This window comes from Vidua chalybeata, chromosome 5, assembly GCF_026979565.1.
Source record: "Vidua chalybeata isolate OUT-0048 chromosome 5, bVidCha1 merged haplotype, whole genome shotgun sequence".
NCBI lineage: Eukaryota > Metazoa > Chordata > Aves > Passeriformes > Viduidae > Vidua > Vidua chalybeata.
In genome coordinates, this window is record NC_071534.1 from 14,433,613 (window position 1) to 14,447,327 (window position 13,715).

At 46.3% G+C, this 13,715-nt stretch overlaps 1 protein-coding gene across 2 annotated transcripts in view; it reads right to left on the reverse strand.

Moving 5' to 3' along the window:
- Positions 1-8,051: 8,051 nt before the first annotated feature.
- Positions 8,052-13,715, reverse strand: part of NTN4 (netrin 4) — a 47,764-nt gene continuing 42,100 nt past the window's right edge. For both annotated transcript variants that reach the window (XM_053944076.1, XM_053944077.1), the window contains exons 9-10: positions 13,383-13,553; positions 8,052-9,766 (exon numbers count right to left, since the gene is read on the reverse strand). In XM_053944076.1, the coding sequence (XP_053800051.1) occupies positions 9,630-9,766; positions 13,383-13,553 (308 nt within the window). In that variant the 3' untranslated portion in view covers positions 8,052-9,629. The remainder of the gene's footprint in view (positions 9,767-13,382; positions 13,554-13,715) is intronic.

A 13,715-nucleotide genomic window follows, 5' to 3' on the forward strand; every position in this document is an offset into this window, starting at 1 on the left:
CAGCCATCTCAGTCCCATTTGGACATTACTGTCACTTCATTTCCTTTCTTGTCTCTGTTTCATGCAGTTTCTTGTTTGGAGAAGCTCCCTGTGCTCACCCTGAGCACCAGTACTGCTTTTGCACTCAAGAACCATGGCAGTCAGCAGCCCCTGCAGGGATGTTCCCCCAGCACAGCTGCTGCTCACGCGAGGGTTCCCCAAAATGTGTGCTGAACTGACGTTAATGTGGGAGAAAAGCAGCCCTAAGGACCCCCTGTGCTGCTCTTGCATGAAGGATGTGACAGAAACCAGTGCCAGGAAGGACCTTCCCAGGGCAGCGAGGGTTGGAGGGACAGGCATGGCACAGGGATCTGGAATTCACTGTCACACTGAGTGAGCACAGCGGGCAGCGTATCAGCAGCTAAAGATACTGAAGGGCTCCAAGGCTGTGAATGTGAGGGAGGCAAAGTCAAGGAAAAAATTTATTAACTGTGTTATTTTGTGTCTGTTTGCTCAGAACAGTACCTATCTCTGTTTGTTCACTCTCTTGTCACACGATGTGATACAGTCAAAATGGATTTTATTGTGTACTAATTGCATTAAAAAAAAAATCCTTCCTACTATATGCTACAAGAGATCACTGTTATTTCCCTCTCTGCTTAATAAAGTTATCATGGATGCATAGCAGCATCAATGTGGAGGCACCAGCTCTCTCAAAAATAACTTGTGTTTCATTGATGAGGAAAGGTCAGAATCATTGGCCAAGTCCCACAGCTCAAGTGGGTATGCTGTGGAAAGCACCGTAACTGCAGCCTTGAGCAGCAACAAAACCAATATCTGATTATAACACATGCAAAGGTTGTGTTGGCTGGGAACTGATACCTGAAGGTTGTTTCTCAGTTTATAAAGGGCAAAAAAGTGGATCCCTTAACAGGAATCTCAGTTTTTTTGTGATGCTTAATATAATTGACCAATTGACCACTTCCTTAATGGTAAGAGAAAGGATGAGTCAGTAATCTTTATGGCTTATTATTAAAATAGGGTTTAACCAGTGAGTGGCAGGGAGAAAATTGTATTCCTTAACATAACATGGAAGCAAAATCCTTGCTTCCTCAGATGGGGGAAACTTGGAGATTACCCATGTAGGTGTATTTTTCAGGATGTCTTCAGATAAGCTGTTCCTCAGAACAAGCTGCTCTGCTAAGACACTGCAGGAAAAATAACAGTGCATGAATTGTAACATGAAGCAAGAAGTTATCACAGTTGTGGGTTCGAGTTTGAAGCTGGCATCCAGCTGGCAGAGACCGGCTGACTAGTAAATATGTCAACAGCCCCAGATGAATGCCAGGACAGCCTTGCGAGCAGGAACTCCTGATGGTGTTTTTTCTTGTACTGTTGCTATTTTAGTTCTTTTTGATTTCTCTCTATTTTGGATGTTACATAGAAGATAAAAAAAGACTCTGCTAGAGAAATTGGAGTCCTGGAAGGAAAAGAATGAGGATGCCAGCTGGTGACTCCTCCTTTGCCCCTGGCTAGTATAACTGCAGTGTATTTGATTTTTGCAAGTCACAGAGGGTTTAGATGACAGGTATAGTATGGCCTCAGTGTATGTCCTCATCTGCTGGGTATTCAAGGATTTCTAAGGATTTAAGCTTGCCTGTTGTTTGAATACAGGATGAGCAGTGATTTCTGCTCTCTGGCATGTGTTGTGTTTCCCTGAGGGTGGAAAGAGAGACTGGAATGTAAAGTGATTCTCATTTACTTAGTATTTCCCTGTACAAAAGCAGGGAGTTTTCCAAAGCTGACTGAAGTGCAGTCATTTGTGGAGAACAACCCGTGGCTGCTACCTGGGTTACCTCGGCATGTAACAATACCTGTCTGCCCCATGAATGTCAGACAAAGCTGTCATAAATCTTGAAGGTCAGGCAGTAAAATTAATAGGAATTGCAGAGAGCAGGACCTTGTCAGCTTCATAATAGTGCTGTGGGTGGAAAAAAAATTCTCATGGTTTCCTTCAGGCTTTGGGCAACTCACCTACTGATGCTCAGTTGCCATTATCCAATTATAAGAGTTTTTGCTCATAAGAATTCAGTTGTTACTGCTGTTAGTGTGTTAAATAGTCACCAGCATGGAGCACAGGCAAGGCAGCAGACCCCAGTGCAGGCTGCGGCAGAAGCCGCACGGGTCGTCTCCTCCTCTTGCCGTCGGTGTGGAAGCTCTTTGTAACACCGCTTGTATTTTGTCATTTGCGAAAATGCTTTGTCATTTCAGAGGTGACCGGGGCGCAGCGGGGCCCCGGCCTCTTCCCTCTCTGCCTTGTCCAGCTGATCGCTATCTGCAAGAGGTGGGGCGTCCTGTTTATGTCCCCGAGCGGGACTGGGAGTGCTGGCCCGTCCCACGGGCACCGCCACTGTCCCTGGTCCCTGGAGCGCTGCCGCCGGGGCTGCTCCTCGGAGCCTCGAGGCCGGGCTTTGTCCGAGCCGCGGTACATTGTTTTACTGTGCCTTTCGGGGTTTCTGCCGGTCACCCGCCGCGACCAGGGAAATATTTCTATTCTCCCTCTGCTGCATAACTTGGCTTCTGTTTTCTTGTTGTTGTTTTTTTCCTTCTGCCTTTGTAGATGTTGGCTGCAGCCAGGGCCAAGTCACGGGGCAGGATGTGCTGCTTCTGCGGAGGTACTGACATGGGAATAAATGACACAGTTTTCTGGAAGTTCTCCGGGCCCTGCAAGGTGAGAATCTGTACCACAGAGTTGTCAGCTTTGCTCTTGCTCACAGCCCTGCACCACTCCATCCCCTCCTGACCCCTTGGCCTGGGGGCTGCCCAGGGGCAGCATCCCTCCCAAAATGTGTGTGTCAGAGGTGTTTGATGGCACAGACGGGGGTTGCTTGCATTGCAGATTGGCTCTGGACACGTTTATTTTGCACACACAGCTCCACATGAGCATTTTCAACCCCCTTAGGCAACTGCAGGCTGCATGTGTTGCCATGACCAGGTTCAGACTCCCTTGAATCGGCCTCCCTGTTCCAGTCACACCAGCAGCTCTGGGGGGCCTTTTTGAGGCCCTCTCTGCAGTCAAGGAATGGCCTCTTCTTGTAGCTCTCTAGGGAAAGAGGCTGATCAGGTCCAGGCAGCCATGCCCAGCAAGGGGCAAATGCTGAGGCTTCCTTGTCTTCTGTGGCTGGGGTCCCTTGTCATTGTATGTGCCCACAGCTGCAGAGGTGACAGTGTCCCTGCTTGGACCTCTATTCTGTTTAACTTCCCTTAAGCATTAGTTTAATCCCCTGCTTCTATGCCAAGAGCATCTTGCTGATGCTCCTCAAGCTCTACAAGTACCTATGCATCTTTCTGCCCCCTCACCTGCCCCTGTAGGGCAGTTGGGCAGATGTGATGACCCCTCAGGGTGCTCCTGGGTCTTTTCTGCAGCCCTGGGGGGACTGGGGGATCCTATCCCGACCACCATCTGCCACCAGCGCCTCATCTTAGGTGGGGTGAATCTCTCCTTGTTTGTGTATATGAAATAATGTTTTCTGATCTCCTACAGGTGTTACTCAGATACAGCCCAAGCAGAAATTATGCAGCAGATTTGAACACACAGAGATTTCTTAAGTGTTTGAGGTCCAGATGCAAGTTGCACCTGATACAAATCAAGGAAAGCTTGGATGAACAGCAGAGACAGAGAGCAAACATATTTATAAAACTTATACATCTTGAGGTAATAATGTGAGAAGTATCTCCTACTGATCCAGGTAGAGATCATTTGTGAATCTGCCACAGGAATTGCAGTGAGGAATGCCCTTTCCTCCAGGTTGATGGCAGCTGAACGGGTGGTTGTTTGATTTTGATATTTTTTCACCTGTTTGTGTACCTCAGCATGTGTCCTGAGCCTGGAGCTGGGCTGCATTTTGCACCTGCTAGAAGGGGTGTGTATCCATGACCACAGCAATCAGTTTGGGGAGATTTCACTAATGTTTGCTTTAGGAAGCAACTTTATTCTTCTCAGCAATTTTCATACAGATCTGAGGGCCTTCATTTCCAGATGGCTTAAAAGCCATGTCCTGTGCTAAATAACTGTATTTAATTTCTATGTATATGTCTGAGACAAGAGGTCAAAGAAAGAAATATGGCCAATATGAGCAACCTGCCTGGTCAGGGGGAGCTCAGAGACATGAGCAGAGAAAGCACCATCTGGGAAATGAAGAAGTGAGCATGGGGATGCACATGCACACAACTTCATCTGCACCCACAATCCCCCTAGACCTTTAGTGGCCTTGCAAACTTCTTTGACATATCTTTTACAGCTGAGAAAGTGTCCAGGTAGTACCTGGAGATACCTAGAACTGCATTTGGCATTGCAACAAAGCTTGGGCATGATGACATTTTTCTGGGCTACAAGACTTGGTTGGGCTTAAGTGTACCCATGAGTGCATCACACCAGTGATACATCACATGTTCAAACAAGCCAGCATTACTTTTGCTCAAAGGACCTCTAAGAGTGATGGAGAAGTGAGGAGATAAGCTAGACACAGAGAGCAGCTCTCCCAATGCCTGCTGCAGCACTTTTGCCTCTTGGCCATGCTAACATTTTCAATAAGCCTACAAGTTTCCCATATATAGTGTATTTCCCAGACTTTGAGCCTTGCTGGGGCATCATTGCCTTCCCTTGAAGCAATACAAGGCATTCATGAAGCTTCTGTGCTGAACTGTGGGAAAAGAGCAGCAAGAAACTATGACCCCTATAAGAGCATGCTTTGGAAACACCATCATCAAAAAACCAACACATCAGCCCAGAAGGCCCACAGACAGCTGATCCCCTCCAGCCTTATCAGAGAGAAAGCTCCTGTGGATGCTGAGGCAGCAGCCACCGGACATTTTTGAGATGTTTATTCTATCCTGTGTTGACATTGAAGTCAATATGATAACTAAAAATAAAGATTTAAAAAAAATACACTGCAGCTATTTGTTCCTGAATTGTTATGTTTACCCATACCAGCCCAGATTTCCATTTAGGCAGGCCTGTAGTCCCAGATGTTCAGTCATTTTCAGCAACATGGTCATATCCCAGAAGATTTAGCCTGCTGGGGCAACTATATTAAACATGCCTGTAATTTTCCACTGTAACTGGAAGATTGCATACTTCAAGGGCGAGCAATCACTGACTGGGTGGCCCTGTGCACATGCAAGCAACACACCCCTGAGTCCTCTCCAGCCTCTCACCATGGCAGGAGGGCACAGCACTTCTGTAGCCCAACAGGGCTTGGTCTGGGCTGAGGAGGCTTCCATCAGTAGGATTTCCTAGGGGAGGGGGCCATGGTGCTGGGGACCCTTGGCCAGCTGCTGCTGCAGGGATGGATGTGGCTGGGCCTGCAGGTGGCTTCTCTACCCGCCCTCCTTGCACTCAGAGCCTGTAGGCATGCTTAGTGTCTGTTGATGTGATCCAAAGAGAAAAATGGTCTTTAACTGAATGAAAGCAGATGCTTCATCTAATCACCTCCTGCTTCCTGATGAATGGGCTGGGCAGAGGTACCCATCACAAAGGTCCTGCACAGCTGGGGACACTCACCCTGCTTCCAGGTACTGGTGTAAGGCCACCTCTTAGGGAGGATGTGGGATGGCTCTGAGTACATCCTCCTCTAAGAACCCAGCTTCAGGTTAGGGAAAACTAATGGATAGATCTGTGTGGCTTGTTCTGCTTTTTTCCACAGGTAGCAGTGGTGGCAGAGGACAGTGGAGAAAGCCACAGTGGCTTAGTGCTTATTCCTGACAATACTTTTGGCACAGGATTTGCCTCGGAGAGTGCAAGGGGGCATTGAAAACTAGCTGGAGCCAGGTGTTCCCTTCTCTGTGCCAAAGCACCTGCTGAGAGCTCATGTGCCAGAGAGTAGAGTGCTCATGTCCACCAGAAGGAGTGAAAGAGGTGTCTGTGAGTGCCTTGGAGGAGTACAGGTTTGGTCAGATGTTGCTGTGCTGGAGGGGCTGTATTGCTGTGGGTAGCCAGGGTCAGTGCTGTGGTGGCAGCTGGTTCCAACACACCGGCCTTACCTCTTCCAGCCAAGCCCAGGTCACCAACACCACTCACTCCTGCAGTGCTGACAAACAACCAGCAGCACAGGGGCTCTGGCAGGCAGCCCCAGTCCCCATCAGTGATCCCTGGCCACTGCTAACATCTGGTCTCCAGCCTTGGAAAAAGGAAGACTCCACCATGCTTCCTTTAGCAGCAGGGAGCTACGTGCTCTTTAGGGGCAGGTGAGGCATAAGAACGGCATGAGGATGCTCTAGGGAGAACTGTGGCAGTTGCCATCTTTGGATCCTGAAAATCCAGCACTCACCTCTTGACAGGAACAACACAATCCAGAAAGGGCAGCCTGGCCTCAGCTTTTCCTGCATCAGTGGGGCAGTTCTGGAAGAAAAGACCCTTCTGTGGGTGCTGTTGCCAACTTTGATTATGATTGGGTTGGTTTTTCTGCCATTGATTTTTGTCACACAGAAGGACTGATCAAGGCATTGCTACTCCTGGAATCATCAAGCAACACATCTACTCTTCAGGTGGGCAGAGACTGACATCCTCTTTTCATACACATGACAGAGGGGAGTAAACAGATAAACCAGACAGGCTGCTTCCATTAACTCACTGGGCTGCAAAGACTTAGTGTCCAAAGAAGCTTTTCTTGCTAAGGGGGGCCTGGCTGGCCATCTTGTGATCTCATATGAAAAGAGGGATAGAAAAGGTTTAGAGGGTAAGTCCTGTGAGGAGTGGCTGAGGGAGCTCGGATTGCTCAGCCTGGAGAGAAGGATGCTCAGGGGAGACCTTTTCTCTCTACAACCACCTGAAAGGAGGCAAGACAGTCAAGAGGACACAGTCTCAAGCTGTGCCAGGGGAGGTTCAGGTTGGACATCAGGAAGAATTCCTTCACAGGAAGGATGTTAAACACTGTAATGGGCTCCCCATCCCTGGAGGTTTTCAAGAAACATCTAGACATGGCACTTAGTGCCATGGTCTAGCTGATCAGGTGGTGATTGGTCGAAGCTTGAATTCAATGATATCAGATATCAGATGTCTTTTCCAACCCAACCGATTCTGTGATTCTTTGATATCCAGCTCACCCACTCCTGGTAATGGGACACTTCTTCCAGCCAAAATCCCCTGACAGAAATTTCTCATGGGCAAATTCACTCCTCAGAAGTTAACCCTTTTCCTCCATAAAACCATCAGTGCCCAGCTCCAAGCCTAGGACAGGAGTCAGACAAGATGCCATAGGCAGCACTGCTGACAAAGCCATCCTGATTTCCCACAGTGTTTGAGCTGGCTGGGACAGTGGGATCACGCCCTCCAGCTTTCACAAGGTCACATGAATCACCTAGCCATTGCAAATGTATTTTTAGTGGCATTAAAATAAAATGAAGCTAAAGATGTGTCAAGCAGGTAAACACACAGTTTTTAATCAAAACAGAGCTATTGGGGGCTCTTGGTCTCTGAGTGCCTCCATAGGAGAGTCTGTGCCTGCACTCTCCTCCACCAGGGAGATGGGTGCTGCTGCGGTCACTGATTAACCACCCACCTGGGGAGCTGCTGCCCACACTGCAGATTATGTCTTGACCCCCTGGCCACTAATTTCTGATGCTTGACTTCACTCTGCAGTGTTTCTGTAGACCTTTTGCCACAGCACTTCTTTCCCACAGCCTTTTGTTTCCCCTTAGTAGTTTCAAATGTAGGCAACAAACCTTATTTCTGCCATCCCCGACTTGCTTCTTATAAGTACTTGCTCTGCAGCTCAGTCTTCAAGACTGTGTGAAGGCAAGGATCTGGCCAGTTTTGAAAATATTTAGGTACAGTTCCCCTTCTTAGGAAAAGAGCTTATAAACCTCACAAAACAAAAAGTGAAATGGGATTTTTGTGAGCAATCCATGCTACTTCGCTTTCTACCACATGTTGCATTTTATCCCCCAGCCAGAGAGGAAAATATCCCCCATGGCAGCTTCTCCTCACCCAGTGCAATCTTTGCTTGTGCTCTTTTGTGCAGGCATGAAGACCCTGCTGCCATTGGCATAAGCAGTAACAGGAGAAGAGGATGTTGAAATCATATTATATTTATTACATACATGAGATACAAAAACAAATTACCAAAATAGCATCTTTTCTTTGTGAGTCCACAGGACCTTGAAAGAAAAATACATACTTAAAGTGGATTGGTAGACTAGTGACTTTTCTGGTGTTGTATGTCTTCTTTCCCCTCACAGTCATAAACAAAATACACTCTATGCAATGTGGTTTAAGGATGCTTTACAGAAAGGATATATTTTAGTGCTGAAAACTGCAGTAAATTGTGCTATATTTCATACTGGTGTTAATGAGGAAGTATAATGGCAGTATATATTGCAAACAATAACACAGAAGAAAACAAATAAAATATTCAGTTTTAAATACTAACATAAAAATAAAATAAACTCCAGGCCCACCATGAATTGCTGGGTTGTGATATGTAAATGCAAGTCCTTTCTGTTCTCTGCATCCACTCCTTTTCCTGCAGTAGGATTTTTTCTCCTCTGGCAATTGCATTTTTATCTCAAAGTCTCTTCTCCCCACTCTGTTTGCAAAGTCTTGCTGGAGTCCTGCCCACAGGGTCCAAGTGCTGGTCTGAAGCTGGGACTTCAGTGCAAATACTTTATCTTTCAGATTGCATCCTCAAATATTCTGAGTGGCCAGTGCCAGGCTGGCCATTCCCTTTATACTGTTAACGCTGTCCAACTGCGGGGGGCCCTCAGGAGTGCTTCTGTTTCAGGGAGTTTTTTTTTCATGTGCCACCTTCAAATTCTTCTTTCCCCAACACAATTAGACTTCCCGCACCGTGAAGTGGCAGGTAGTAAAGTGCTTTATACAATGAAATATTTACACTAGGGCTAGGTTCATTTTTTAACACTTCAAGGACAAAAGGTCAGAGACACTGCACCCTCTGCAGCTGTCTCTTCTCTGCAGCCATGCAGTGGGTGGAGAGCTGGCCTCTGCCCTGCATCATGCCTGTGCCAAGGCAGAGGGATTCAATTCACTCCAGCAGCTCTCTCCTCAGCAGCATCAGCAGAGAATCTAGCCCTTGAAACCTTCAGCAGGGCAAACAGGTTAAAAGCAAGTGCCACCCAATTCTCTTCCATGAGTGCCATGTCCTAACCTGTAAGGGGGTGTTTCTAAAGAGTGGTTCTCATTGCCACGCTGGTAGCAGCACCTACCCATTGCCTTCCCCACAGCATCCTCTGGGAGCCTCTGGAAGTCACTCAGGATCCACACTAGTGCACTGGCAGTGTTTTGCTTCTCAGCAGTAGCTCTTCTAGGGTGGCAATTTAGTCTTGGATGATCAGTGGCTTCATGGGAGTTGCTCCAACATTGCACTGGAGCGAGACAAGCTTCCACCACCCTTCCTTTTGTTTCCCTCAACATAACAATGAGCAGGGCTCAGGGTGAGGCCCTGACAAGGAAGCTATAGGCAAGTGAAAGAACATTGGCCAGAAAGGGTTAAATTAGCGCCTACAACTCTGAATGCCTCACTACATGTTTTGGCACTATTTTCTTACATTCCAGTTTTCATGCTAGAGGTCTTCTCTTTGTGGAGGCTGTTGCATTTTGTGCATAAAGAAATGCCCTAGGCAGTTGTACACCTCTAGTTGCAGTCTCTTTTCAAAATCTCCAAGACCTTTCTTCCAAGAGTCGACTTCCACTGATGGACAAAACTTTTCATGTTGACAATGAGTCTGCCTGTTCGGACATCCTCGTGTCCTGCCACAAGATACTCCAAGCCTGCAAACCAGCAAAGTGGTCAGGGACTGCTCGGTACCATGCTTAAGAGGCCTATTGAGCTGCAAATTCAGCCTGGATATCTAGTCTCATGCAAAAAAGCACTTACATAAAGAAATATTTGTATATATTGACTCTCACATATTGCTGTATTATCTATAGCTCTATCTGTATCTATGGCAAAATGACCCCTGTGGCTACTTGTCAGAGAGATGCAGTACACAAAACGTGACTTTGTGAGCTTCTAAATAGAAATGAAAGCTGAACTCTGGGGGCAGCAATGCAAGTTTTTACACCTCTTCTGGGAACTGCTATTACCTTCATTTGGCAGCCATCTGCCTCACTTCTCCCTGAATAAATATGGGCCTGGAAATCAGTTCAGTGAATTCAAGGAATGGAACAGTGCAGGACAGTCCAATGCTTGGTATCTTGCTTGGAGTGGCCACTGTCCCCTCGGAGGCAAAGGCATGCCAGACCCCAGTGAGAGGCAACACTAAATGTGCTGGCACCAGTGCCCTAGAAGAGCCTGAAGGAGTGGCTGTCACACTGAAAAAAACTGCTAATTTCTGCCTCTGCCAGATGTTTTAGAAACATGACAGCAGACTCTGACAACCTCAACTGGTTGTCCAGAAACAGATAGAAAGGGCTGGAGTGTGTCCCTATAGTGAGTGCCCTGCTGCAGGTCTTTCCTCAGGCATCTGCGCTTGACTTTCGGGAGACAACTCAAAAGAGTGCTTGGAACCAGATAACAACTGCTAAACAGGGGGATAGAGCAAAGCCTTTGGCTTGAATTAGCTAAAGAAACACTGCCACAGATCCAAACAGCCTAAGTGGGCCACAAATGTGCCATAAATGGGGATAATAAGGAGGATAATCCCTTTCATGGCAGGAGGAGCTCCCTGCCAGGGTGAGCATGCCACTGCAGCACATTTAGGGTACAGCCAGCATTAGACCTCTTCTGTACCCACTCCTTCTTGCACCAGTCTGGGGAGCACAACACGCCGGTGCAAACCAAGCATGGGACATGGGCCTTCCTCGGCGCTCTCAGCCAACCCACTCCATCCTGGCTGCAGCTTGTGTTGTCTTGGGCTTCCATTTTGCAGTCCAGAAAAAAGGGAGGGTGCCTCCCAATTTAAAGGTCAAGCAGTATAATTTGCTTTCTACTTTATCTGAGTTTTTGGGCACAAACATCATCTATTCTGCCAAGTAAACACAGGATATGTGTGTGGCAGCATTGCCCTTCAAAAGACATTAATTTTGGCCAAGTCAATCTTGCAGTTAAAAATATCACTTTTCAAGGGTTCCCAGATTTATTTCCCTTGAGAGAGAAATATGGTACACACACTCAGAGAGCAAGCAAATATTGCCGTGGTTGCTGACTGTGTCGGGCTTTCTAGATTTTCAATCTGATGCTACAGAACTGAACAATTAAAATGAGTCAAATGACTGAGATGCCACAGGCCAGGACTTGAGGCTGTGCAGTTTGCCCTGGCAGGCTGCTCTCTGCCTCTCTGACTGTGCTTGACAGAGCCATGGAAGGGATGGGCTCCTGTTACCTGGCAAACAGGTGAGACCTTTAAATCTTTCAGCCCAGTGTCCCCCAGAAGCAGAATCTGCCTCTGTGTGTGTGTGAGGAGCACAAGGTGTGCAAGGGTGGTGAAAGGGTTCCCCTTGTATGAACTTAAGCACATTTTTCACCTGAAAATAGCCTGCAGAGATTTGATAAATGTTTTCAGTTTTTTTTTTTTTTTGCCTTGTCAGAGCCTTTAAGAGCCTACTCTCCTTTTGGTATCCATTTACTTCTGTAAAATAGTATAATAAAAACACATCTGTCTTACTTTTACCTTTATCTTTGATCTCCTCTATGTTTTTGAAGATGTGATTTCCATTATAGCTGTATGTCAGAAAATTGTTTTATGTCAGCTTGACATTTCATCCAGCTGGTTTTGGTTAATTCACCTGTAGGCCATAAGCTCTTACTGTGATAGAGGGTTGAATCTGCTAATATTGTATTGCAAGCCACTCAGAAATGAATGCGGTAGCTAAAGAAAATAATGAATTAAAAAATAATCTGGGATCCTTTTTTCCCTCTTTGACATTATTGAATCTTAAAGATTCACTAAATGGATGTTCTCAAGTTTCCTATTAGCAACAAACATCACAACTTCTTTTCAACATGAAGGCTGAGACTAATTTGTACTCATGGGACCAGCAGCTGCATTTCAAAACAATACCAAGCTTTGCAGTATAAATCATGAGAGCTGGCAAGGAAGTAACAAGGGAGTAACACCTGATGTGTCACATACCTGGACTGCCACTAAGGACAGTTGCATCTCCCTCTTTCTGCTGTTGTCTAAGAGACCTCCACTGATTCAGTGATTAATGCTGTCTTTTCATCTGTTGGGGAAAATCAGTGAAGCTCCTCTGAAATTAGTCGAGTGGCAAATCTGGGTGTCAGGTGTGGGGCTGCCCTGCAGGCTCAGTTTTGGACAGCTTCTATTGCATTCCTTCAGGTTCATATTAAGGCAGCTGCATCTGGACTTTCTTGCTTGAGTTTTCATTGCATATGGAAAAATACACCATCTATAGCTATGTGATTAGTGATTTATGGTGTTCCAGCAATATCCAAAGTCTTACTGCACTTAAACAGTAGAGCCCTACCTAATGCTGCTGGTTCATCTGACCTTTGCACCTGACAAGACTTCCTAGCTACAGCTGTGCTATCACAGCAGCTTGCCTTCAAAACCAGACAGTCACTCCTGAGGACATGAAAGAAGGCTGCAAACACCTCATCAGTGAATAACCTTTCTGCATGACCCAGCCCCACAGACAGCCCTGTACCCCCTAGTTCCTAGTGCTGCACATGAAAGGGATGTCCCAGCACCTACATCAATGCTTCCATTGCCAATTTCCCAGTGGTGCATACACTCATGGAAAGAAAGCCCTTTATTTGAATTAGTTGGTAACTGCTCATTTATCTTGGAGTTGTAAAGAGAGGTGTGTCAGCTGGAGCTTAGTTTTGCTCTGTGGAAGAAACCCCTGAACCTGCATGTCCTTGTCCATGCTGGAGACTGCATGCACTGTTTAGCCACCGTTGCTTATACTCCATTTCAGTGAAAGAAGACAAGAAAAAATTGTGGCGCTCTCCCCTCACTGCATAAGAAAATTTCTTCCAAAACTTGTAGATGTGAGTTTGTGTTACTTTCAAAGAGAAATCTTCCCTTGAGTTTAGATAAGAACTTCAGTAGAGTATCACAACTCAAATTATATTTAAATGTGTTTTTATGGATTCAAATTAGCTTTAGCTTTGAAAGATGTATCATGCAATTGTGGCGTGATGTGCACCTCCCTCCCTCTGAGAACAGAGACTGGTAAAACAGAAAGCCTGTTACTATGCTATGTAAAGAGAACTGTGTGTTTCAAAGTCTATAGGATGAACCAAGTTTTCTCTACGAAATTTTAATTTGATGGAGATTGCTTTGGAATCCAAGTGATGTAACAGAGAATAATTTTTAATCAGCACTGGGCTGCAATCCCAGCTCATTGGTATGAGGGGATAGAGGGGCATGAAATCTGTGTATATGTGGTGGGGATGTACTGTCCAGGGAGTCAAACTTACCAGGATTGAGGATGGGACAAGTGCAGCCTCTGTTAGTCCAGGATTCAGGGTAGAGTGTCCTCTTGCCCCGGAGGATCTTCAGCTTTGTAGATTTCAAGACTTTCTTGATCTTCACACTGACTTCTGCATGGGAGCCTTTGTCATGAGCTGACAAGATCTTTGTCTTGATCACTGGGAACACAGGAATTCAAAACCAGGAATATACAAACTATATACAGGGCTCTTTTTTTTTTTTTTTTTTTCTTTTCTTGGTCTAGTGCTGGTGTCTGGGTGAAGCAGTGAGGACAATTGTTTTGTTACAGTGGAGTTGGCCCAGTGCTCCTTGCTGGGGAG